The sequence below is a fragment of the Gallinula chloropus genome (assembly GCF_964237585.1).
Source record: "Gallinula chloropus genome assembly, chromosome: 3".
NCBI classification, from domain to species: domain Eukaryota; kingdom Metazoa; phylum Chordata; class Aves; order Gruiformes; family Rallidae; genus Gallinula; species Gallinula chloropus.
Window position 1 is genome coordinate 65,127,963 of NC_140087.1, and position 25,488 is coordinate 65,153,450.

Below are 25,488 nucleotides of genomic sequence, written 5' to 3' on the forward strand. Positions count from 1 at the left end.
TTCCAGTAGAAAAATAATTTAATAAAGGGATAAGTTTCAAGAAAATAGCTGTATAGTAACAACATTTTAAGTAAAATGTCCACAAAAATATACATGTCTAATGTGATTATACATAAGTTTTCCGACAGGTCCCGTTTTAAACTTGGTTCAGTCCATCTGGGTTTTCACCTAGAAAAAACCTTCACTGCTACCAGACTTCCTGGGATATATCAGTTTGCACAAAAGAATCATACAAGAAATGGTTTCTACCTCATTTTAGGCTCACATAAATAAACTTTAGAGTTGGTAACAGTTCAGAAGAGATCAGGTTATACCATAGCATTAAATAAAAATTAAAAAAAAAGTAAATAGCAAGCAAGCAAGCAGAAGTCAGTTGCCTAAGGGACACAGTCAGGCAGAAACATCAGGCCTACAATACACACCACACTGAACACTGACACAGCTGGAACAGGAGGGGGATGAAGGAAAGATGGTCAAGTGAGAGAGGAAAAAGCTGGGGAGGAAAATTCCCGGGATTAGTGGAACTGCTAAAGGAGTGGGCTGTAGGGAAGCCAGGGAAAAGCACACAGGAGAGCAATGTATTTCTAGAAACTGGTCAGCTTCGTAACATAGAGGATAAGCTCATTGCGGAAAGAAGATAAGCAATCAGGGGAGTGTATTTATTTCTTATTTTTTCCAAATAGCTACTGAGCTGCAGAAGTAACAATCGTGTCCCAAAGAGCCCATGCCAACAGCACCAATGCAGCTGAACAGCTTCAGAGCTGATGCAATTCCAGGAGAGAAAAATCCAGTTACAGAAATCAAAGGAGGCAAGGATACAGTAGAAAAGAAAAGGTGTCCCACCAGCATAAGAAAGGAACGAAACACCAAAGAGGAAATGCCAAACAAGACATATCAGGTTTGTCAAAGGGAGACAGTCACCGCAACGAAACACAGACAGGATAAACCAAAAGAACAAAAACCCATCCCACAGAAAGAAACTGCTAAAGAAATAAAAGGACACACAGTTTCCAAAAGATTTGTTTTATAATCAAATTATCTTTTTTTTTTTTTACATAGACAACTGAAACACACCAATATTTTGTGTGAAAAATATTTTAAAATTAACTTTGCTCGTTCTTGATTTTTGTACATTCTGATATACATATGTAACAAGGTTGATGGCACTGTAACCAGGATCAAAATCATACAAAGGAACGAAATAATTGCTCTCATTTATTCTTTCTGAACCAAGACGGCTGCCGTTGCACTATTAGACTTTTAAAATTATTATTATTATTATTTAGGGAACAGCCAACTCTAATCAGTTTGAACACTCAAAACAAACCCCAACTTATTATTGCACAGGAAGCCAGTGAAGGCATATGGCATAGAATGATCAAAGTCCCTTGACTGCTAAAACCTTACACCCAAAAATAGAAAAATAGAACTGGAACATGAAACACGCCAAATACACTTTTTTTTTTTCCTTCTTTAGTTTGAGTCAGGAGTGTGAAAAGTGCCTTGCAGCCTTTTTAAGCTGCTCCGATTTCCTTTGCATCGGTGAGTGTTTAAGCTAGGTTATCTTCAGCAAAGCCTCTGCAGAACGAAGGCCCTTATGTTTGTCTCAGGGAGGGGTTTTTTTCAGCTTTGTTTTGGCTGTTTTGTGTTTCTTCTTCAGCTTAGGTCTCTTCAGTCTATGAACCTGCACAGACTACTTAGCCATGAACTCTTTGAGTAGCTGGAAAGGAACGAAAAAATAAAAATAAGCCAAACATATCTTCTTGTTTTAAGTACTCCTTTTGCTCTGAAGCCTTCCTGCTCTGCCAGCATCTGTGAAAGAAATCACAACAGCATCCCAAACATGGTGAAGTTCTTGGATCTCTTTAAAAAAAAAGAAAACAAAACAAAAAACAACCTTTCCTTACAAAAAAAGGGGTTTTATTCACAAAAAAAAAATTGCCACAACCCCCCCCTTGAAAGCTAAAAAGAAAAACCCACAACAACCCACCCCTCAACTGCCCCACATCAGGTGAAGAATAGGTTAACCCCTTTGTTGACCGCCTCCTCGCAGCTTTGCCATCACACAACAGTTTCTACGCCGATCAGCTTTGGTGTGAGGATGCGAGGCGTAACGCCATTGTTTAGATCTTCTTCAAACTCCAGTAACTGCCCCATAAAGTTAAGGTTGGGGGAAATGATTGGTCGTTTGCCTTTTACAAATTTATAGGCATCCGTCATGGTCATGCGTGTGTGCTTCATTAAGTATGCGATAACTATGGTGGCAGATCGGGAGACACCAGCCTGGCAGTGGATGAGGAGGCCTTTTCCACACTGATGAGCTTCCTCTGCAAGAGACAGAAGAAAGGTTTTTACCAGATTGTAAATGAGGAAAAGCTCCGTGCAATTAAGAGCAACTTAATGAGAAAAGTATTTGGTTACAAGCACAGGGGTATCTCCTCCCCATGCCCCCCAGCCCATCTTCCTTCAGGGTTTCAGTGTTACTGCATGTGAAACACACGGGCCGGTCTGACATCAAAATCTTCACGTTCACCATTCTCTCTACTAGGTGAACATGACAGAGACATTGGCTGCGCTGCACCCCCATGCTGGCAGAGAGCATTTATTCAGGAGGTCGAAGCCCATGATGAAGCAGCTCAGGCTCCACCTCCATGCTGGCATCTCAACTGCCTGGTCTTTCCAAGAAGGACACCACCCTTTCAAAACACAGGTATTTTGAGGTTCAATTTGTAACATCTGTTTTGACACCCTATTTTTTTGAGGCTTTCACACAGGTACTTTAGAAGTGAGCTTCAACAGGGCACTCTCCTGCCGTGTCTCTGCAAAAGCAGAAGCTGGGTCTGGTTTACACCTCAACAAGACTTCAGAGGTAGGAGACCTCAAATTCCATCTTCCTCACTGCCTGCATACCAAGCCCTGGGTGTTCTGACTCTGTCACCTTCAGCAGTATGAAGAGAGGGCATTTGGCACCCCTGTCTCTCCAGAATTTGAGCACAGCATCGCATTCTACTTGAACACTACCTCTCCACAAAAACTCACTGGAAGCAAAAAGGGAAAGAACAAGGTGGGGAGGGAGGGAAATAGGAGGGAAATGACAATACAGAGTCAGACACACTCTCCACTAGATGCATCACTTCGATGCAGGATTTAGTGAGGACAAAGCCCCTGGAACCACATGGCAATTGGACAAAAGAAAGAGGAGAGTCACTAACATACCACCCTCATTACCACAGCTTGCTTTCAAAAACAAGGAGATAAAACTTTCAAGATGTGACACTTCAGTCTATTTCTTTTTGTTTTGATCCACAAGAGGAACATGAATCTAGTTCGCAAGTTCTGGCATTAATCCAGCCCCACAAACAGTATGCTTGGACATGCAGGGTAGGACAAACCTGTATTGTGAAAGCATAAGTGAAGCCAACTTCCCTCCAGACATTTTTATCAGTTCGCCTTTCAGAAAGCTGAATCCCTCTAGTGTCTTTTGAGACACTTTCCCAGAGAGTTTTTGATGATTTCACTTCCTATGGCTTTAGTCTTAGCTAAACCTAGGTATGGTTGTGGTTTGGGTTTTTTTTCCCCAAAACATATTTAAAGAAACATAGGCCAATGATCTGTTGTTTAAACATTTCTAAGTCTTCTCAAATGCAATTTAAAATTGACCCTGAGGAAGGGAAAACTCTGACTAGTTACTTCTCCAGCTGGTTAAATCTGCTATGGAGGAAAAACTCTCAGTGGAGAAATATTTATTGAAAACAAAGGCAGACCCTCAAGCAGCAATTATTAAAAAGGAAAGTAAAATGTGTTTTGAAACACTTTCTAAACCTCCTCAAAGCAAGGGTTCTTTCTCTGCCCTTGGTAAGGTCATCAGCCAAACATCATCGTTTAGTGGTTTCGAGAGCTCTAATGCTGCAGTTCACAGGGATGCTGGGTGCAGGAATTTCCCTCCTACCTCAGAGCTTTGCAGTTTCTTTCTGTAAGCTTAGCTTATTGCATCTCCCCATCTTACTGAATTAGAATTTTAAGGTTTTGATGGATTTCTTGGCCCAGCTTTTCTTCCCAAAGGACCAAAGCATTGTCCCCTCTCCCCTGCCCTCAGAGAGGCTTTCCCTTCACCCAAGAAGGTGCATTTGCCTTCTAATGCATGTAGCAATCAGCAGCTCTGGAAGCTGACAGCACTAATGGTAAAGCCAAAGTTTGGTTAGGAATATTGGGGAAAATGTTGGTTTCAGTAGAGATCCTCTGGTCCTCTACATTGCAGAGGACAAGCCCAAGGGCTCCTGGTAGGTCTCAGTGGTTAAACTCAAGCTTTAATGCTGCACAGTCCATCCAAACTGCAATGTAAGCAGCGATTTGCCTATTCACCTTCACTAAAGCAGCATCACTACCAACCACATGAATCAGCACACAGTGACCCCCCACAGGCTGAAACGCAGCCAGACGGGGCCAAAGAGTGCTCTGCTTCAGAGACACAAGCCCCTGCTCAGACATATGGCAGGGGCAGATGGGCTCAGAAGAATACGCTGAGCTTGGAGCTCCTGCTCTGGGTCCCGATTCTCGCTGCGCCCAAGACCACCTAAACAGAGCCAGCACAAGCAGACTTGAGTTTCCAGAGTCAAATACCCACCGCCCTGACTCAAGGGCTGTAGCCACTGAATGCCGGAGGGCAGGGACAACAACAGTTCTGAGCCCATTTCAGCATGGGGTCACAGAGGGGCAAAGGAAGATCCTTAGAAGCTGTTGATATCATGTGCTGATGTTCTCACTGAGCAGCCCTGTTTCAAGAGAATCACAGAATTCTCTTCTCAGAGGCCATCTGGCTTTTGTCTAGGTTACCAGAACCAAATGCACCCCTAAACTGGGGTGAATGTTGTGCTGCGTGGATTGGAGCGAGGTTCAGAGCAACGTGGGTGATGTTGCTGGGATATTTCTTCAGCCATCTCCCTAACAAGCCTCACATCTGCAGTAACCTCTCACACAGTGCATAGGGTTTAGTGGCTTATTAATACAGGTTTTCATCACAATCTACTCATTCACATATACACTCTTAAGTTATAAATCCTATGTTAGAATGAGTGAAATAGGAAAACTCATCATTTTTTCTCATGAAATTAAGTTAGGGAAGACCCAGCCACCATTAAGGACAGTTACTATGAAGAACTGGCTGGAAGCCAGTAGGGAAGCTCAGACTGCAAACGAATCAAGATGAGGGGATAAGAAAAGTCCCAGTTTTCTGGGGTTTCCTGAATTTGGAAGCCTGGAGGCAGGCATCACTATGAACAGATAAAAACTGTACCCCCAGGTTGCTTAGCTGAATATGCCAGAGATGAGTATGAGAATAAATGTGAGGTGCTCAGCATTTCTGACAACTAAACAAAAGTAACCATGGCCTTATGCAGCCTTCAGGGTAGTTTGCAAAGCAGAAAACTCACTCTAGATTCTTACAACAGGTAAAAAAAAACAACCCAAGGAGTATTTCCAGTCAAGGGTAATTACCGATGAACTCAAAAGCCTCTTCAAAATACTGCCTGAGATTCTGCTTGTTGCTGTCAGTGGCCGGGAGCCGCTTGTAGTTGAACATGCCTTTCTCGTAATGGTAGAGGGGTAGGTGGGTGGTCACATTAATTACGTAGCCTATGTTCATCCTCTGCATTTTCTCCAAGTCCTGAGCATCATGCTCATTTCCGAGGAAGAGGAAGGGCAGGATGGGGGTGAGCTCAGCATTCTCGATGTCTGGTGTGGTAGGGATGGACTGAGGTAGCGTGGGGGGCACAGTGGATGCGCCACCCCCTCCTCCCCCCTCTGGGCACTCTTGCAGCTGGAGGGAGTTATCGCAGAGGTTTTCATGGTTCTGCTTGAAACCGCTGAGTCCTCCTGAGAAGAGAGACCAAGGAGATACTGTGGTTAGACACCCCATGGGCAGTAACGCTTCAGACCCACCTTTCTTCAGAGCAAATGCTGGGGCCACCAGCACTGTAGCTGGCTCTGTTGTTCCCACCTGGTGACCAATGCTGGTTGGAGCTGCCAATGGCAGGGGTGGCATGAACCAGCATCATGCATCGCCCTCCTTTCCACAAGGCTGATGGAGCCAAGGAACAGGCTTACAGACAAACGCATCACTGTGCTGGGGAGAGGAGGCAAAGGGAGGCAGCAGGGAAAAACACAACCCCAAAAACAAACCACCAAAAGGTATTTTTTCCAAGAAGGAAAACATTGACAAAACTGCAAGCAACCAGGCCAGCAGCAAACCAAAGTAAAGGCCAGCTGGGACTGTATTTTAGCTTTACCTCCATTTCTGTGGCTGAACGAAAAACCGCTCCTCATAACCTAATAGAGACTGAGGTGCTGGCTTCACATGTGGCAAACAGCTCTCCCAGTTCTGCCCCCATGGCCTGAAAATATCTAGCAAGTTATTTTTAGTACTTTAATATGGATTGGAAAATGGATTTGATGGGGGGGATGGTGAAGTCACTTTTTAGGCTCATGCCTCCCTGGCTCTGGTGCACATCTTGCTGGTGTTTTAAAGCAACATTTTCCCTTTTTTGCTGTTTTTTGTTTTGTGGGGTTTTTTTTTTTCTCCTTTTTTTCCTTCTCCAGGAGGGCGGCTCCGCAGAACTGGACCAAGAAAAGCAGACCTTCTTTCTACACCTCATTTGGCAATTACATCAGCCCTAGGCTCCCCACCTGCCTGGTTTCCATAGCGATTACACAAAGCACACAATGACATCAGCTGGCATGACATCAGCTCTTTGAGCGCAAACAATACAAGAAGAACTACTTTGTGTAAGGCCTTTGGTAGGAGGCAGCATTCCTGGGAGCCGCTGATGTAATGCTAACAGGTGGCTCCTCCAAAAGAAAAAGGCGGAAAGAAGGGAAATGCAGTGATATATATCCCCCCCCTCCTCGCCTCACCCACAAACACGCAGGTTTATGTTGTACCAGGATGCCTGGAGTCATGCACCGCATTGAGACAGGCCAAGTGTTCAGCTCAATTGCACTTTGTGAAGTGCAAGCCAAAAAAACAAAGCCCTGACAAGGGTGGAGGGGGTAAAGCTACGCTGAAGTTACTAGAAAGAGCTACAAGAGCCAAAATAAATGCTGAGTGTCACCATCCAAATAATGTTATTTTTGATAGAAAAGGGAAAAAAAAAGTTCTTTGTCTTTTCTGTGCTCTAGCAAAGGGAGGTTTTAAAGCAAAACACACTGTCTCATGGGCTCTGGATTAGACATGAAGGGCTTACTTAGGTGCCTACATCTTGAGTGCTACAACTCCAAACGTCCACATGCCTGCCTGGAGAGTGCCACCCACCCATGGATCACTTCTGTGCCCCACACACCACTCAATGGGCATGAGGCATCCTGACCAGGTTACAGCTACCCAAGCCCCTCTAATACAAGTGCTCTTTTTGATGACCAGACTTCTGTCCTTTACACACTACTAGTCACTCATTTCCCCAGAAATCCTCGAACTACCCACAAAACAAGAGTGTTTCCCCCAATTCTAAAGTTTGCTTGTCTTCAGCTGCCTCTGCAATTTACAGGACTCAGAGCAAACAGACCTGCCTTAAAAATCTCTATCAAACTTGTTACAACAATAACCAGAGCATGCTGGGATTCCCCCAAAACCCACTGAAAACTAAGTTGCTTTAGTGACTCCAAAGCCAGCTCTCCTGCAGCCTTCTGGGAGTACACAGGTGGAGGTAGGATCCCATTGCTTCATCACACAAGTGCAGACGCACTGATGGTGTTGAAGACACCATCTTCCTTCACCAGCCACCTTGTAAGAGCAGAGCTGGAGAATCTAGAGCAAGGTCCTTGCTCCCCACCTGTGTCCTTGCTGGGCCTCTGCTTGCCCTGTGGGCCAGAGGACATTATTACACCTCTTACCAACTCTTCCTCGGTGCAAACTCTGGTACAGCAGAGGAGAACAGGAGACCATTACATTGCACAGAGCTCCTCTGTTACCAGTGTACCCAGAAGAGATCAAGAGGTGCAAGACAATCCCCATCCAGCAGAGCATCAGGCCAAAGGAAGTCAGCCCCAAAACAGGACATGTTGAAGTTGCCTGAACAAGTAGAATAGCCCAACATACAATAGCTTTGCCCACAATTTCTATCCTGACATTGACCAGTGAAGAGGTCACCCTTCCTAATGTCAGTCCACATATCCCCTCTCTCCTTGTTCTCCTCCCCGAAGTGGATAGGGACTTAAAAGAAGTCAGCTCAAGCAATATTTAGAGTACCAGAACCAAGCAGTTCTCATAGTAAGTGTCCTTGAAATCACACATTGCTGGGGAGAGGATTGCAAACCTGAACTGTCTCAGACACCTGAGCAAGGGAGGGCTGGACAAGACCACTGGTATCCAGAAAGTATGCAGCCACAGAGGGAAGCTGAACTCTAAAGCCAACAGCAGGACCTTAGCTCGGCTCTGAACTGCCATACAATCCAAAACAGGATCCCAGCGCCACTCTCACCACACATAACCCTTGCTTCTAGCTGATCTATGAGGCACTAGCGCAATTTAAGTGGAGTTCATGCATGTATAACATCAAGTTTTTTAATAAAGCTTATGAGACTACTTCCCAGAAGGTCCAAAGCTCATTAAGACCAGTCAGAAAGAATCAAAGAGTGACAACTTTACTCATGAAGGTAATACCTTACAACATGCAAGGTATTCTAGGGCATCCATGTTCTTTTGTCAAGCAGCCATTTCAGCATCTAAAGCCTTCATGAAGTTGGGGACAGGAGCGAAAGAGGTTGTAACCAGAGGCGGCCAACACGTTGCTACTGCAAGTCTGCCCCAAAAGTTGATTCACTAAACTCAGCAAGGACCAAGACACACAACTGCCACTGACAGCAACTACAGGTGAGGAAGCTTGAGGTATGGACGCAGAGACTTTGCTAGTGGCTGTAAGAACCATTTTGTAGCTGAAGCTGCGCAAGCCTTCCCACACCCAGGGCCTGAAGGAAGTGTCACAGGGTGCAGCAATATGGAGCGTAGAGAGGCAACTCACTAGCACAAGAAGTATGCTATAATTTAAAAACAGCTTTTCAGCTGCAACTTGCAATACACAAAAAGCCTTCATCATATACACGCAGCCTAAGCAAAGAAGCAATATCACATATCCACCAGGAAAGACCACTAGCATGCATAGCAGGGCAGTGTGAACACAGCCACAAAGCCTAGGCTTAAGCTTTGGTGACAAGCCAGAATGCCAGCAGCTAGAAAAGCCACCAATGTCCACCTCTGCAGAACACCATGCTTGTATCCTGTCTCTTCTAGCTTTGAAGATGCCCAACAGCTTTAATAACCAAAGTAGAACTGAAAGCCTGAGCTGCCCAGCCACTTAGACACAGACCGTGTGCAGACATGGAGAATATACCAAATGCTTTTGTGCTCACTTAGCTCCAAAACAGCTGCTGGGCAGGTTTTCGGGGGACCGATCATACCCAAATCCAAACGAAGGTGGACATGCACAGATGCCTAGCACACTGGGGTGGGAACCCAAGGTATTTCTTCCATGAAGAGATGAATCAATGAAGGGCAACCCTTCACGGCAGGTGGCCTTGCCTGCTGTCCAGCGGAACACAAGACCAAGGACTACTGCTTGCCACTCATGCAAAAGCCAGATATTTCTGTAGTTATCACCACATGACATCTTCCAGCATCCTGCCCTGCCAGAACAGTTCGCAAGAGACAGACTTTTGATTGTCCAAGGCCTCAAAACTTTTAGGAAGTCTCCATAAATGCTCCAGCTATTCAAACTTGTTTGTTCACGTTCTTTGCTGCCACCTGCCCATAAACGTATTGCTTAATGCTCCTTAAAATCCCCCGCTGAGCAGTGCCTGGAGAGCAGCTGCCTGCAGATTTCCCAGCTTCAAAACCACACAGGAGCCCAGGGCTCGCACCAGCACAGGTGAGCGGCTGGACAGGAGCCAGTGCAGCTCCAAACAAACTAAAAGGGGGAGGAAAAAAAAAAAAAAAAAAAAAAAGAGCAGCATGGTCCTTGCATAAAAGCCATGCCAAATGTGGCGCCTGTCATTTACCATCAGAAGAGGGCACATACTTCCTGTGCCTGTTTCGCACTGTACAAAGTGAGGCAACCAGCTTTTACAAGGGACCACAGCCTTGCAACCTAAACAATCTTCAAAGGAAGCACGAACAAACCTTACCTGCACAGATCTGTAAGTGATCAAGCATTAAAGTACAAGGAGTAGAGCAACACCTGCCCCCCTTCTCTAAACCGTCTTTGGCACCACTGCTGCACTAGGGCTGTGGGACTATATACAAACTAGGATGTGGGGTTACAATATGTTTTGGTAGACGTAGAATATGTTTCCTATGTGGAAAAAGGCATTTATCTCACAGGAGGAGGAGTAAGTCACCTGGTTCCTCCTATAGTGAGAGAGCTCGGAGAGACAGTTACCGTGAAATACCCTCACCATAAAGCAATACCTCTGCATTACCTCATCGCCAGGGCCATACTTTGTTCCAAGCATGGCAGGTACTGGGTGTTCCCACTACGATTACAAACAGGAACATATTTTTATACATGACAGACTGCAGATGCAGAATCCACATTTAGACTGAACACATGGTCCCGGGAGACAAACAGACCTTTTATACAGCTTTCAAAGCTGTCCAGGCGGATCTCTGGATCCACTCATCCTCGATTGCAATACCACAAAGCCATCTCAAAAAAAAAAAAAAGAAAAAAAAAAGAATAAAACCAACACACACACACACCACCAGAGCAGAAATCCCAGGATTCTGTGAAGTAGCAGCAGAAAAGAGTAGCTGGTCTTTAACTACCCCTACTCTTGACTTGCTGGGCTCCTGGGGCAGAGGGAGCAGCAGAAAATTCAGCAATACTGGGGTGCTGAAAAGCCTCCCTTGCTCAGGCACAAAGTCAAGTTTTAAAACACCCATTCAGCATGCAGACTGTCAGTACCAGCACGGCAAAGTGAGCCCCTGAGGCTGTATTTGAGCGTGTTTAAGGTCAAAATGTTACAGCTATCACTTGGGGGGCAGGATGGAGACATTCAAACAATTGGTGTATATCTGTTTAAGATGACGCTTTGAATTTGTGCAAGTACAGCCTGTTCCTTTAAACCTGTGACCTCATTTATTTACATTACAGCAGAAAAGCACTGCCAGAAGCAACAGCTGATGACAGTCTCATGTATTTTTCCACTAAGACAACAATTAAATCGCTCCTATGTTATTAATGAACAGATAACTTTTTGTCAAGTTGATTCAAAGTGCAGGATGCCTCAAGGTTAAGCAAATGTGATGCCAGCATATAAAAATAGAGGCCAGGTACCGCCAGCTGCTTCACCCACATGGTGCTGCATCCCTTCCCCACCCAGGCAGGGGTGGGGGGTCAGCACCCCAGTGCCATCTGGGATGCCAGGAGGTGCTGCTGCAGGGTAGCACACTGGTGCTGAGCCACTGCCACCGCTTCACTGCCTGTGTCAGGGCTGCTCCTGTACCACAGCAGGGCATGCCACAGCCTGTGGCACCATGCTCAAGCAGAATGCATTTCCCTTTGAGCACCGTGCTCGCTTCTTTCTCCTTACCATTACATATTCCTCCCCTTTGGATCAAGCTACAGTCCCTACTGGCTTCAGCAGGTAGGTAGCATTGTTTTCCTTGTGTTAAACTCAGCCAGCTTCATCCCTCTGTAAACCTATCATGTGAAGGTTATCTGGAGACACTGGCCTGTCCCCAGGACACAGGTCTATGGTAGAAGTGCTTTCTCATGCAAAGGGAGCCAGTAAGCCCTGGCACAGAGGAACTCCAAGGGACGGACGCCACTCCCCCACTCAACACCAGTTCACTCTGAGCAGCAAATCCATCACAGCTTGCTTGCTTCCACCATGGAAAAAACCTGAAAACACACCCTGTACAGGCTGAAGCAGAATCCAGACAGCATAGCCTGAATCCACTCCCAGGATGTGGACAACCACCCAAACCATCTCTTCACACCACTGACCAGCACAGCTACATCTGCAGGCATTAATGGCTACACATAACTCCTGTATCTGGGCCATAACCAAACCAAAGGCCTACTGCTTTATCTCCAACACCACCAGGTGACACAAGGAGTAAAAGCAGGAGAAAAGCACCTAACACTCCATACTACTTCTGCTGTACTCAGCCTCAAGCAGGGGTAGGCCTACCAGGTACACAAGGTAGCTAGCACACAGGACATGGATGCACTGGGATGCACCCATAGGGCATAGAGCAAAAACCACCTTGCAGTGGAAGCTCTAGCCATCACGCTTTCCCCCAGCCTCTGCTGACACCATTTTAACCATGGCAAAAATGGTTTACAGTGTGTACTGGGACTCATTCTCTGCGCATCCTGAGGTACTGAAAGAAGGCACGCCCAAATTTCCTAAACAAAAGACACTTTTCTCATTCAAGCAGGGCTCTGCTTGCTGCAGCAAAGAACTGTGTTTCTTGCACTTCTAGAGGAACAGGGCTAATCCAAGCAAGTTAAAGAGTAGGAACACTCCTACAACACGACAGATGTCCTTCTCCTCAACACAGCTGCTGCTGAGCAGCACCTGGGGCTTGCCCTCACTGCTGTAGAAAGCTCAACACAGTTCAAAATACTGTTTGGCCCACAGAGCAGGAAGCTGAGATGAGAAAGGTGAGGGGCAGGGACCTATCAAACCACACTCACATGTGACACTAGGAGTTAATCCTTTGATTTCAAAGAAATTGTGGTTTGCATCTTCCTCCCCCTGCCCCAGTTTGTTTTTAATACACTGGAGGGAGATTTACATGAGGCCAAGCCCACAACAGAGGGGAGCCCACCTTTCTGCAGTGCAAGGAGGTTCAAAAGACCCATCACAGGGTCTCCTTCCCTGTCACCCACACAGCATTCAGCATCAGCCTTGCCACAAAAGATTAAATCATAAACAAACAAAAAGGTAAAGTAAACATAGTTCATAGAGCAGCTTCCACCTCATACACTCAATCTAATCTGGTCTCTCCCTCTAATCAAGGTGCTAACGGCACTTCAAAAAGAGGCAAAACCTTGTGTTCCAGAGAACTTGCAAGGTCAGGTTTTTTCCATGTGGGATCTATCCCAAGAGGTCATTCTGTAGACAGATTCTGGCCTGGAGGAGTTACAAAGGCAACCTTGACAGAACAGTTTTGAGGTCCCTTTAGAAGTTAAAAGCGTGACACCAGATAAAGAGGAAAGGTTTCCCCTTAGCACTGAGGCACACACACATCTGCATGTTAATTATAACTTCATCTCACTGCAGCTCACAGCCTCACCACAGCACATCCTCTCCCACTGGCCTTTGCAGTACCCGGTCTCATCTACTTCTACTTTGTGCTCTGACACCAGGCAAAGTGCAGGAGAGGCCACTGACAGCCCCTTCGCAGGCCAGGCTGTAACAGAGGCGCTGATTCTGCCCAGCTCCCCATGCCTTACCACCACCTGCTCCCAACCACACTGTCATCCACAATGCCTACCACACCTCCACACAGCTTGCTTCTTTTCTTTCTACCATCAGCTCTCACCCCTTTGCTTTTCTTCTTCTAAGGACCACTAGACCATACAAATTTGTAGAAACAATGATTTTTAAATTATTTTTTTTTTTTACCTACTAGGGAACCTTTCTTGGTATTGAAGTTGTTTTTTTCTCATTCCATCCCCCCTTTTCCTTCTGGGACCCTAAGTTTTGAGCACAGGCCACTCATGCAAGTCACACACCTCCCTTCCCAGCTTTAGTCACCAGCTCCTCCAAGAGATGCCACTAACACTTCCTGACATTACTCACCACTCATCCAGAAGCCACTATGAATACTTCTGGACTGTATCTTTGGTTTCAGGACAATGGTTCCAGCTTTGTAACTAGAAATCCCCTTATGCCAAGTGAGTGTGGAGTCTGCCCATTTGAAAGAAGAAAAAAAATATAAAAAAAATAGAAGAGTATTCACAGAAAAAGAATCCACACGACAGCATCCCTCAAAGCACTGAGTTATCCTCAGGGAGCAGTCAGGAAGGTGAAGGAGGAGAAGGCCTGCTCTCAATTTTGGTGTAAAGTTTAAGCTACGCAAGAACATAATTAGGGGTAAGACAAGAAACCCTACATCCCAAACACACCACAGTGACGATGCTGCAGCGACAGACAAGGATCAGACTTGCCCTCCCCAGAGGGCAAGCATTTATAGCAGAAACTCAAAATTAGACACGTTACAACTTCTCATAGCAAAAGCATGCGTTCCCGTGGGGAAGCAGGCTAACATGAAGTCCAATTAAATAATCACTGGAAATGTCAGCATAAACCCTGAAGGGATACATACTTCTACTGTGAAATGCTCCCACTGGAAATCATATTAACAAAAAGGTCATCAAGAGATGCTAAGGCTATGTACAAGAGAGGCAGGGGAAGTGAGGGGGGAGGGAACAGAGACTATTTTAATGCAATAAAGATACCACAAATAGTTTTATATTGACAGAGAGACCAAGCTCTTTGCACAGACAGGAAGGGGTCAAATAGACCAGATTTGCCAAAAATGCTAGATTTTGTTTGTTTTGCTTTTTAAACCTATTACCCATTCTCTCCCTGCCCATCACCATGTGCATCCCTCAAGCAACTGGCCATCTTGGCCTGGAGACAGCCGTCACGATCACACACCAGTGTGAGGCAAGGGCTTTGGCTCAGCACATCTGAAGAGGCAGCAGGGCCCCAACACTGTGTCAGACATCTGTAATCCTGGGCGCGTAGGAGTGGACGTTTCTGTTTAATACACATGTTTTAGAGAACACTGACATTCTCGTGGTTCAGCCATCCATTTATTCACTTTACCCTTTTAAGGGCAACCTCTTCAGGACAACTTTCTAACGACAGAGCAGGCTGCTTTGTTTCTCCCGAGGATGAACAAAGGCTCTTTTCCAGTCCAAAGCACTGTTCCTCCACAGCAGAAACACCAGTAACAACCACACTAGTATGAAAGGAAAACTGCATGCTCCTATGCCACACCTGTCACCTGAGTCAGTAGCGCCACGCATTCCTGCTGGACCTGAACTCTTTGAAGTGAAGAGTTTCTATCCTTTTGGTTAGAAATAGTAATAATAATACCTGGCTCTGATTTTACACTTTCTAGCATGGTATTTCAATGTGCATGAAGAAAATCCAGCCAAAATAAAAGGTGGTGTCTTGAATATCCCAGTGCCGCATTGTCCAAAAATAAAAGTAGCAAAGTACTGGAACTAGCAGGCTGCAAGCCAGACCCAACACTGACACAAAATTCAGCACCAGCCCTGCCACCACTTAAATCCCAATTCTAATGGTCAGGGAGGCAAGACTAAAACCTAAAGAAACCCCAAAGGCTAAGAGAAAGAGGGCCCAGCCTGTATCCCTATACTTCAGAGTCAAAAGACTACAGACAACAAAATCAGACATTAACAAAATCCAGAGCTAAACATCCAGCAAATGAGGAAACCTCAGCCAGATCACAACTAAGCCTGGTCTCCTGGGCTCCACAGGTGAGTTAACACCAGCACTTCCCAGGAAGCCTAAGGACTGTGTTATCCCTCAACAGAGATGCCATTCTGCCTCACAAGACTAACACAAACACCTATGAACCCAAGATTAACCACATGTTAAACGATCACATCAAGTTGGGTTTGTACCTAAAACATGCCAGCAAATTTTAATCATCAGCAAAAGACCTATTGTTAGGTTCCATGAACTGAATAGACTCCCAGTATCGCAACAGGGATTAGAACCCATCACCAACACCATCAACTGCTCTAACAGCAGCTTTTGCTTTAGAGCATTATTGGTCAAATGCTTCCAGAAAGCTTCACATCACACTTCTGCACAATGAGCTGGAGACAACCCATTTGACCGACACGACAGAAACCTTTGGAAGTTACATTCTATCTTCCAAATGTCTTTAAGCCACTGTGAAAAGAAAAATATGGTAATTTACGTGTGGATGAGGAATAACATTTGTTGCTCTCTATTATCATTAATTAAAAGCTGTTGTTCTCTGTTACAGGAAATCACTTTGGAATTAACCCAGGCATGTTGTATGCTCTTTAAAGCTAAGACTAAAAGAATTGGGACCAACATGTTCACATTACCTTTCTCTTTTTAAAATCACAGCCGTTATCTTGGCAACAGAGCCCTGCATACCTGCAAAGCAGCGGCCACACTAGTAGGAGCAGTGGGTCTCAAGCTCTCCCACCCCTGAGCACACTCACGTCTCCCCAGACGAAGGTGATTACAGACTTACAGTCACCCCAACTGCACTAACCCCCGACCCCTCTGATGGGGACAGCCCAGTGCAGGGACACGCCAGCTGGCTGGACCCCAGCCAAGGGAGCTGTGGGTGCTGTTGAGCTAGACAAGCTGAGTGTTGCCCCAAGCAGCAGCAATCAGAGGCTTTTTCCCTCAGGAGAAGAGGGAGCAGGTGGCACCTGGCCCTACAAGGTCCCAGTCGCTCCCCATACACACTTGCTGGCTCAGGTCTCTCTGCACACAGTCCTCCAGAAGTTGTGACATGTTCTTAGGAGGACCAGAAGAACATAAGCTTATGCCCCTTCTGACTCTTGGTCTCTTCACTGGAAGGAGAGCTCGCTCTAAGGCAGCAGCAACCAGCTCTCCCAAGCAGAGAAAGACATGAAAACGAACCTTGAATTTTTAAAGGAACAAAAATTCACTGGAGGTAAGTAAGAACCTACCTTTTATCACTTTAGCAAAACGCACTGTTAAGGGAGAAGGGGATGTCTGCAGTCCTCTCTCCAGCTTTCCACAACAGGCAGCTGTGTTGTTGAAGGGCACCACTGTGATGGTGGGTGAACCTGGGTCAGCCACATTTAACACAGATGGCAACGAGATGAGCTCAGCATTACAAGTGGTGCAAAGGAAAGATAAAGAACACTTGGACAGATTAAAGCAACTTTTCCAAGGCCTCACAAACAAGTCTGTTACATGTGCTGAGTCAGAGTGGGAGAATGACCATCGCACAGCCTTGACTGTAGCTCTCCTGGCCCCAAGACTGCCCTGCTACCTAGGCACAGAATTACCCCTCTAGCCAGATTATCCCCTTTTTGCACCACAAGACACATGTACTTTCCATCTCCACCCCCTTTTCTTTCAGTCCCTAAAATGCTGCTGTACAGTTCCACAGCAGATTCAAAGACCACCTTTCTGGAAGACCACATGCTCCAAGGGGATCCAACATCTTTCAGAGCTGGGTAGGACGCACCAAAACAGCCTCCAATGGGTTGAGATGCTTCTGGTCACGAGGTTGCCTTAATCATAGATCTTAAGCGCAACAAAGAGCTTCCTGTACTAAAAAAATCATAAGGCATTAAAAAGCCCAGTGAATTCATTACTAGAGCATCCATCAGCCACTCAGCACAGAGACTGCAAGTGCCTCAAGACTTTCCATGCCTTCTGCTCACAGCAGCCCCCATTCTGCCTCCACCTGGGATGCGTTAAGAGGCACAGCAATTTGTGAGCTTTACTATCATAGCCATCCACATCCCTCTATGAAGACCAGTTGAAAGGCAGCCACTTGGAAGACTTCCAGCTAAAGCAGAAACAAGCACAATCAATGCTCAACCCATTGAGCTCTTTGCTACCTTCAACTTTCAGGGGAGGAGAGGAAGGTGACAGCCATGATATCTGCCACTCTTCTTTAAGCCCCAGCTTACAAACACCACAGTGATAACAAGAGCTTCAATAAGAGTTTCTTTTACAGTACAGGGACATTAAAAAAAAAACCAAAATGCTATCTGAAGAGGGATTCAGGTGAGAAACAAAGCTCCAAGCAAACAACTGCTCATGGTAATTCAGGCCAGCCTTATGATTTTCGTAGCCAGCACTCTCCCAGGCCCATAAGAGACTTCCCAACAAGGCCAAGGCACCATGCTTAATCTTATCTTACACACAAAGGGACAATGCATTAGGTCATCTTCATAGATTGCCATAACCTATTTCTTTATACAGCATGATTTCTATAGCCCTGCAAGCCCCTGCTGAATATTTGAGACCTGTTTCCATCCTGGTTGTCTGGTGAACACACAAACCAGAAATGTTAGGACTGTGTGCATGCCATTCCTACTTGTGACTTTTCTTCAGAGTTGCTTGCACAAATAAAAAGTCTAATTATAACGTTGCTTTTCAAGGAGTAAAGAAACAGTTGTAGTCTAAAGACAAGCTACTGATCCCCCACTCTCAGTGCATCATAAAGCTGAGGTCATATCACTAAAAAGCTTTGTGCTCCTAAGCATAGTAAAGACATTGGCTGCTGCTTTGGAAGGAAGCCTACCCATGTATAGGTTGAAAAAAAATCCCCAAACCACCTTTCTGTATTAGTTAACACTCAGACACCACTCAAACCTCAGACACAGCTACCCCTCTACTCTGAGCCTCTCCAGAAGGTTGTGCTCACTGTGAGAATAAAAAGCCAGAAGAGAAGGCATACCAACAAGCAACTCAAGGATTTCAACAGTGGAGTGTCTCATCTCCAGCACATAAGGCATTCAGCTAATTATAACTCAACTTCTGCATACCAGAAACATAACAAGGGGTATCCCCCCAGTTTAAACGAAGCTGGAGCCAGATGTTTCTTTACAAGGATCAGAGGTATTTGCCTAATTTAACAGTTTGCTTCTAGAGTCTCAGTTTGGTTTCCACAGGTATGAGAAGCTAGAGAGCTAAAAAAAGTCCTTCTAGTTCCAAAGACAGGTAAAACATGACAGGTAGAACACGACTGGTAGCATGCAAGCCAGCATGTCGAACTGTGAGATGCCATCACCTGGGAGGAAATGCTACACTTTCTGTTACTGTTGAACAGGCAAAGTTTAGAGCTACACGCCTCTGCAAAAGCCTCCCCTCAAAGTACAGGCAGAACCATGGTCTCCAATCACTCTATTGCCCCAATTTTTCTGCACGCAAGACATAGATAACACCACCAATTTTCAAGTCTTATGGCCAATAAGATCATCTATTTCAGTGGAGAAAGAGATACCTTCAGCTCTAGCACTCCAAGTCTGAAAACCAAAGGTGAAATCTCAGCTCTCATAGAACCAGCAAAAGTTTTTTTCCCAGTGACTGATGGGGCCAGACTTATTCTGCGACAGAGACACAACATGCTTTAGTTTTAAACACATTGGACACTGCACATGCATTACTTAACACGTAAAAACACACATTTCCCCATTACAGCCATGGCCTAATAATTATTCAGTGGAGATCTCTGATGTAAGTGCCAGGCACCTGCTTTGTTGGTCATCTGGATTTGTTGACCATTACATCAAGTTTTACTCTCAAATACACTCACACAGTGTAATTCCACTGGGATTTAAAGTAACACCAACACTGTTAAATTATAGAATCAATAATAATAAATTTCTTTGCTACAGATTCTGACCAGGTCGTGTATTCCAAAGGCAGTTGATCATCGTATTTTATATGAACACAGAACAGCATAAACCAGATACTTATTCCTATAAAAAATAGGCCTCTCAGTCTCTCTGTAGTTGTTTCAACATCACAGATATGTGACTTCCATGTGGTGAGAGATCTGAAGCTATTCTTAGACTGTGGCAGAAAGCATGAAGTGGTTTGCTGGCAGGTCTTGTACTCCCCCCTATAACAAGCGAGAGGCCTTTCATTTATTTCCCTGTTAGTTGAGCAGTGAGAATACTGAAAACCAGAGCATATGTAAGTTCCTCAAACTAGGAACAAGAACAGAAGCAACCGGTTGCTACTGCCACCAACTAATTCCTCCCCACCCCCTGCAGCAGTCCAGCCATCACTTTACAGCATGCAAAGGAAAAAAATATTTATTCAACAGATTATGTTTTGCACCTCTGCTTTTGAATTTGGTGTCTCCCTGCAGTCAAACGCTGAAGCCTTTGAAAACTAAAGACAAGACTTGAGCAGGTTCACAAGGCTCCTGCTTCTGAGGCTCAGAGGCAGAGGAGAAAGGGCAGGATGAAGACGAGACTGCTAGACACCAGCCAGGAAGACAAAGGCAACTCCTCTTGCGTTAAAAGCTGTTGAAATGAGTTGGCACAGATGCTTCTATTCTTCATTTCATTTGTAGATTTAATTTAACTTGGAAAAAGAGATGCTTAACTCCAAACCTAAGCGTTTTATTCTGGGTAAAATAATACTTCTCATCTGAATGCAAATTAATTTCCCACTACCTATTTTTAGGTCCCAGTGCAAACTCAAGCATGCAGACCCCCAAGACTTCAGGCCACTTTCACTGCAAGCCAAGGCACTCAAGGAAGGTAAGAGAGGAAGGTCAGGGCTGCTGAGCCAGCCTAGGGCCACACCACCCCAATTCAGCAACAGCTTTGACATCGGCCTCAGGCATAAGGGACACTGGGCTCACATCACTGTTTTTTCTTCCCCTCCTTCCCAATGTTAATAATTTTTAAAATCCACAAAAAGGGAGGCCTTCGGGTTTCAATAAGCCTGTGGTATCATGGTCTACAGTATGAAGGTGTTTGGGTATAGGGGGAAAACCCGACTTCTTCCTATTTTGTAGGCAAGTAGTCTGAGCAGCAGCTTCAGTCCTGAGAGCTTAGCTTGCTAGAACACATGTAGAACATGATTTTTTAATGATTTGTGTAAAATTAACGGGTTTATGCCTGTCTCAAGCACTGTCGGATAGTGTGAACAGAGTACACAAGTCTTTGCTTAAAGAACTCGATATAACACTTTCATCTTTTTATGACAAAAAAATGCTCTGTATTAAAAGGAAGCAGTAAAGAGAGGTACAGACAAGATGGGAGGAACAGAGGCCTTAAAATTCCCCCCATACCACAACACGCACCAGGCCCCGGTGCTCTTTTGTCACAGTGCTAGTTTATACACTGGTCTGCTACATAAAAAGAGGTGGCATAATTTATTTTTAAGCTTGAGCCTAATAAGGTGCCCCATACATATATTTATCTATAGATCATAGCCTGGCCTTTGGAAACAGCACAGTTTCTCTGCTGCTTAAAAAGACTCCAGTACCTAAAACCTAAATACAGGCAGGGCCACATTGTTACCCCAGGGCGCCATAGGCCAAAACTGTAACTCAACCCACATCTTTGCCGATCGGATTTGCCCTACAACACAGAGTGCAACGGGGCTGCAGGCTGACAGGCAGCACCAAACATGGAGAAGGTGGCACCGGATCAGGGGGACATAAACTTGGACAGCCAGGCTAGCAACCAGTGTTTGCAAACACAACACCGGGGATCAGATGGGCCAGCAATAAATTAGGACTGGATTGCAGCGACCAAGAGAGGCTGCTGGAAATAAGAAACAGAGGCACAGAGGGCTCACCAGCTTTACCCCCAGTTTCATTTCGATGCCTGGACCCAGGGGCATGCGTGCACCGGCTCCCAGGCTGGTGAGCCATGATGGAAAAAACGCTGACAAGTGAAACTAAATAACAAATTCTTCCAGCAGTGCTTCTCCTGCTCAGAAACTTAACCGCAGCCCTCCTAACTGCAGCTTTATTGCATGCTTGACATCATTCGACCCCAGTTCAAGGCCCACTTCAAAGGAGGGGAGAGGAGTTAAAGTGATGGGGGAAAGCTCCTTCCTACAGACTTCACCAGGTGAGGTGTGCTCTGGCTGAGCCCATGAAGCAAATGTTTTGGGCTTCCTCCGTTCTCTAGCACAATTCTAGACGGGCTGACAGAACAGTCTGGGGAGAGAACTTCTGCTAAGCTGGTCTTTGAAGCAGATGCTAACATTTCTCAGTGGTTGGAAACTAAAAGCAGACCAAACAGTCCCACAAGCACGCAGTTACACCCAATGCAGCACCCAGAGGCACCTCCAAAACATGCCTTTTTTTTTAAAAAAAAAAAGTTAGATAAAGGGCATTGTCACAGCACAAGAAATCAAAAAAAGCACACTGGGAACCTGTAGCAAGTATCAAATTAAAGCCAGCATGACCATACACTTGCTGGGAGCAGGAAGAGAGTTCAGTAGACAGGCAAATCGAGTGAATACATACAGTAAGAGCTAACCAACAAATCCTTCCACAGTTTCTCAGTGCCACTGCCCATCTCTGCCAACCATGCCTACAAAAATTGCATAAACACCCAGAGGAAAGGAAGTTCAATCTAGAAGGCAGCACGTTATCAGTAGGAGCTGCAGAATCAAGCTAAGAAAGGGAAGTGTCCTTGGACACTGCCTTAATTGGCAGGGCTCTTTTACCCCAGAGCATTAAGGGACAGACCAAACACCACATCAATCCAGAAGCCTTTACAGGAAAACTATACACATATATAAGCATGTATACATGTAAACACAACATTTTCAGATCGCTTTTTAGAAAAAGTATTTCCTTTGTACATTATTTTTGCCCCATACCACCAAAACAAGGTTTGACAGCCCCTCAGGTATTGCTGACTGCTCCATGATGCAATGCCTCAGACTAAGTGGCCTCCCTTGTTATTCCTCCTCCTTTCCTCTACTCTCTCTCACTGCTTATCTCCAGCACCTACGAGTTCAGTTTTATATGGACTAAAATAAGGCTGCTAAGTAAAGGTCAGTCTGATGAGCTAAAAGAGAAGTATACCCTTCTGGACCTCTGCCCCTTGGGCTATAAATAGTCAGCGCAAGCACTGGGGGAAATTCTTTGTCTGCAGACAGACACCAGGAAGCACATTTCCTTCTCCTTCCAGTTCCCACCCTCTCCACTACCCAAGGAGAATGCTCTGAAAAAAGCAAGCATCTCCCGCTACATTCATGGAAGACACTTGCTTTGCCATCAATGATGACTCAAGGCACACAGGCCCTCCTAGAAATAAACAAACACTTTGAAAAAACAACCATCAGCAAAGCTGAGGGCAGAATACACACACTGCAAACAAAACCAGGAGGTTACACACGATCAGAGAGGAGGATTACCTTTTAGGACTAGGGGTTCCTTGCCTTCTCGCTTGAGTGACTCCAGCACTATGTGGAGTGGCTGGGAAGGCATTACTCTGCTTGGCTCATTAGTATTCTCATCATAAACTATTATTTCTTTAGAAAAGATCCTCTTGAAGGAATCCTTGCCTTCCCGGCACGAAATCAAGTCTAAGACAGTGATCTTGCCCTGCTGGAGTCTTCTCCGACTGATCTTGTCAGAACAGTTAATGTGGACAGCCCCTTGAATGTGGCTCTTATTATACTCCATGAACGGCCTGCAGTCAATGATGACAGGCCCTTGGTTCTGTTGGTGGCTCTTGCTGCATTTGGTCATCTTCTTCGCCAGGTCATTGGGGTAAATGATTTTGATGCTGGCAAGTTGCTTGGTGGTGCCTGAGACCGGGCTCCCCACCCCGCCCAGTGGGCTCAAGCTGCCAGCGTTCTCATTGCTGTTGACCATTTGGTTGGCAGGGCAGGTGGTGGAGGCTCCGACGTTGGCACTGCTGGTGCTCGCTTGAGTTTGGGCCTGAGCGTCCTTGTCGTATGTTGCCACAGTGCAGCAACTGGCACTGCTGCATCCACAACTCAGGGAGCGTGCAGAGCCGTTAGATGAGGGCATATACGTGAGATTAGCAGTCTTTAGGGACACGACAGCTGCGCCAAGCAGACTGGAGTGGCTCTCGCTGGCAGAAGAGGCAGATTCAAGATAGCTAGAGTCTAAACAAAGGTTGAGATCCTGAGGTCTCACAGGCCTCGAAAGTGCCACTACTACCCTGTCGTCTAAAGGAGATGGAGGCATGAGGAGGCTGACCACTAGCAAGTTAAGAAGAACTCAAGATCACCCTGCAAAAGAAAAAAAAGGAAGAGGAAACGGGAAGAAAGAGATGATGAAAACAGGTCATAAAATCATGTAAGCCTATAGGTACAACTACTTACTTTGCCAACACCCGTTACCCACAGGTAACAACCCCTTCTGACACTTATCAGCTCACAGTAGTTGCTAAAAACAAACCAAGAAAATCTTTTCCAATCCTTTAGCACGTACTTCAGCTATCTGCATGCGTACACATGGCACGCAGAATACGTGGACCAGCCTGGGCTGTTCATATACCCAGGAGGAAGCATTTGTCTATATGCAGCCGGTGCTGAGCTATTCTGAAACCCCTGGCTGCAACGCGTGCAGCTGATAACGACAAAGAGGCAGAATCTCTTGTTCCTACTGCTCAGTGCAAGGGTCTGACTCTGCTACTGGGAGGAACCCACAAGGGTTGAATGTGTCAGTGGCAATATGCAACTTTTCCAGCAAGCTAGAATAAAATTAGCTCGTGAATAAATTCTCTGAGACAGTTAGAAACTTGAAGACAAGAAGCTAAACAACCTCCCCCCCCCCCCCAACCCAAACGGAAAAAACAAGCCACATAAAGCTAAGCAGAAGGCAGGAAAATTAGGTTTGGAGATCTTTACAGAAATTAAGCATGCGCTTTGCACTTCCATCCCACCCAGTTAGGCTGATCCAGCCCCTGTTAAGTCCCCAGCTCCAGGCCCAGGAAGGCTGCTGCTCTCCAGCAGCTCCAGAGACAGAAGTTCCCTCCTCCTCCCCAGCGCGTTTCACAACTTCTAGAAAGAGCCGTCCCCTCTGCCCCAGCCAAGGTCACAGCCTGCCCAACCCTCGGCTTGCCATGGGCTAAGGGACGGCAGACAGGATCAGGAAAACCCGCTTTCCACTCGGGAAGGGAGAGACAAAAACAAGAGCGAAACGACCTAAGAGAGCCCCGAGACTGCCTTTTCTCCTCAGCAACTTTGGGAGCAGCTGCAGCTCTCGCTGGAAAATGCATCGTGACAGCAACTTCACAAACTCCATCCGACGAGCCCCCAAACACCGACTCATCCCTCCAGCCAGCACCGCACCGGGCCCATCGATAAGCGGCACGGAGATGCCCCATCCCGAATAGCGAGACCTCCTACCGGGGCGGCCAACCAGACGTTCCCCCCACCCCCCTCCAGACACTGGAGGAGACAGCTCCGCGGGCAGCTCCGGAGGAAGGGAAGGTGCCGCGACCCACCCGCTCGGTGACGGCGGACGTCCCGGGGCCGAGGGGAGCGACGCGGCTCGCCCGGGAGGCTTTCCAGCCTACTCTTTCCTTCTTTCCCAAACCTCCCCTCGTCCCTCTCGCTGCTCAGGAGAAGGACGAGCGAGCCCCGGGCGCCCCCGCCTCCTCAACTTAAAAAACCTGAATAAAGGCGGGAGGCAGCGCGGCCCCTGCGCCCGGGGACGGGAAACAAGGAACGAGCCGGCGAGAAGTAGAAGAACGAAGTTTGACCCCCTCAAGCGCAGGGACCGGTAGCCGCCGCTGCCACCCCGCGCGGCTGACCAGGCCGGGCCGAAGAGAGCCGAGGCTCTCTGCCGCAGCAGCTGCGTCCGGGCTCGCCCGGCCCCCCGCGATGAGACGAAACGCCGCACCCGGGCACCGCTCCTCGCCCGCACTCACCGGCGCGGCGCGCTCCGGCCCGGTGCGTCGCGGCCCCGCGCGGCCGCCGCTACGTCTCGCGCCCGCTGCCGCGCACGCCAGCGTCCCG

The 25,488-nt window shown here is 46.5% G+C and overlaps 1 protein-coding gene across 1 annotated transcript; it reads right to left on the bottom strand.

Moving 5' to 3' along the window:
• On the bottom strand, positions 1-25,488 carry DUSP10 (dual specificity phosphatase 10). Its single transcript, XM_084261312.1, has 4 exons — positions 25,401-25,488; positions 22,909-23,754; positions 5,494-5,871; positions 1-2,327 (listed from the first exon to the last, which is right to left on the bottom strand). Exons 2-4 carry the CDS (start codon positions 23,708-23,710, stop codon positions 2,062-2,064), a joined length of 1,446 nt encoding a protein of 481 aa, XP_084117438.1. The 5' UTR covers positions 23,711-23,754; positions 25,401-25,488; the 3' UTR covers positions 1-2,061.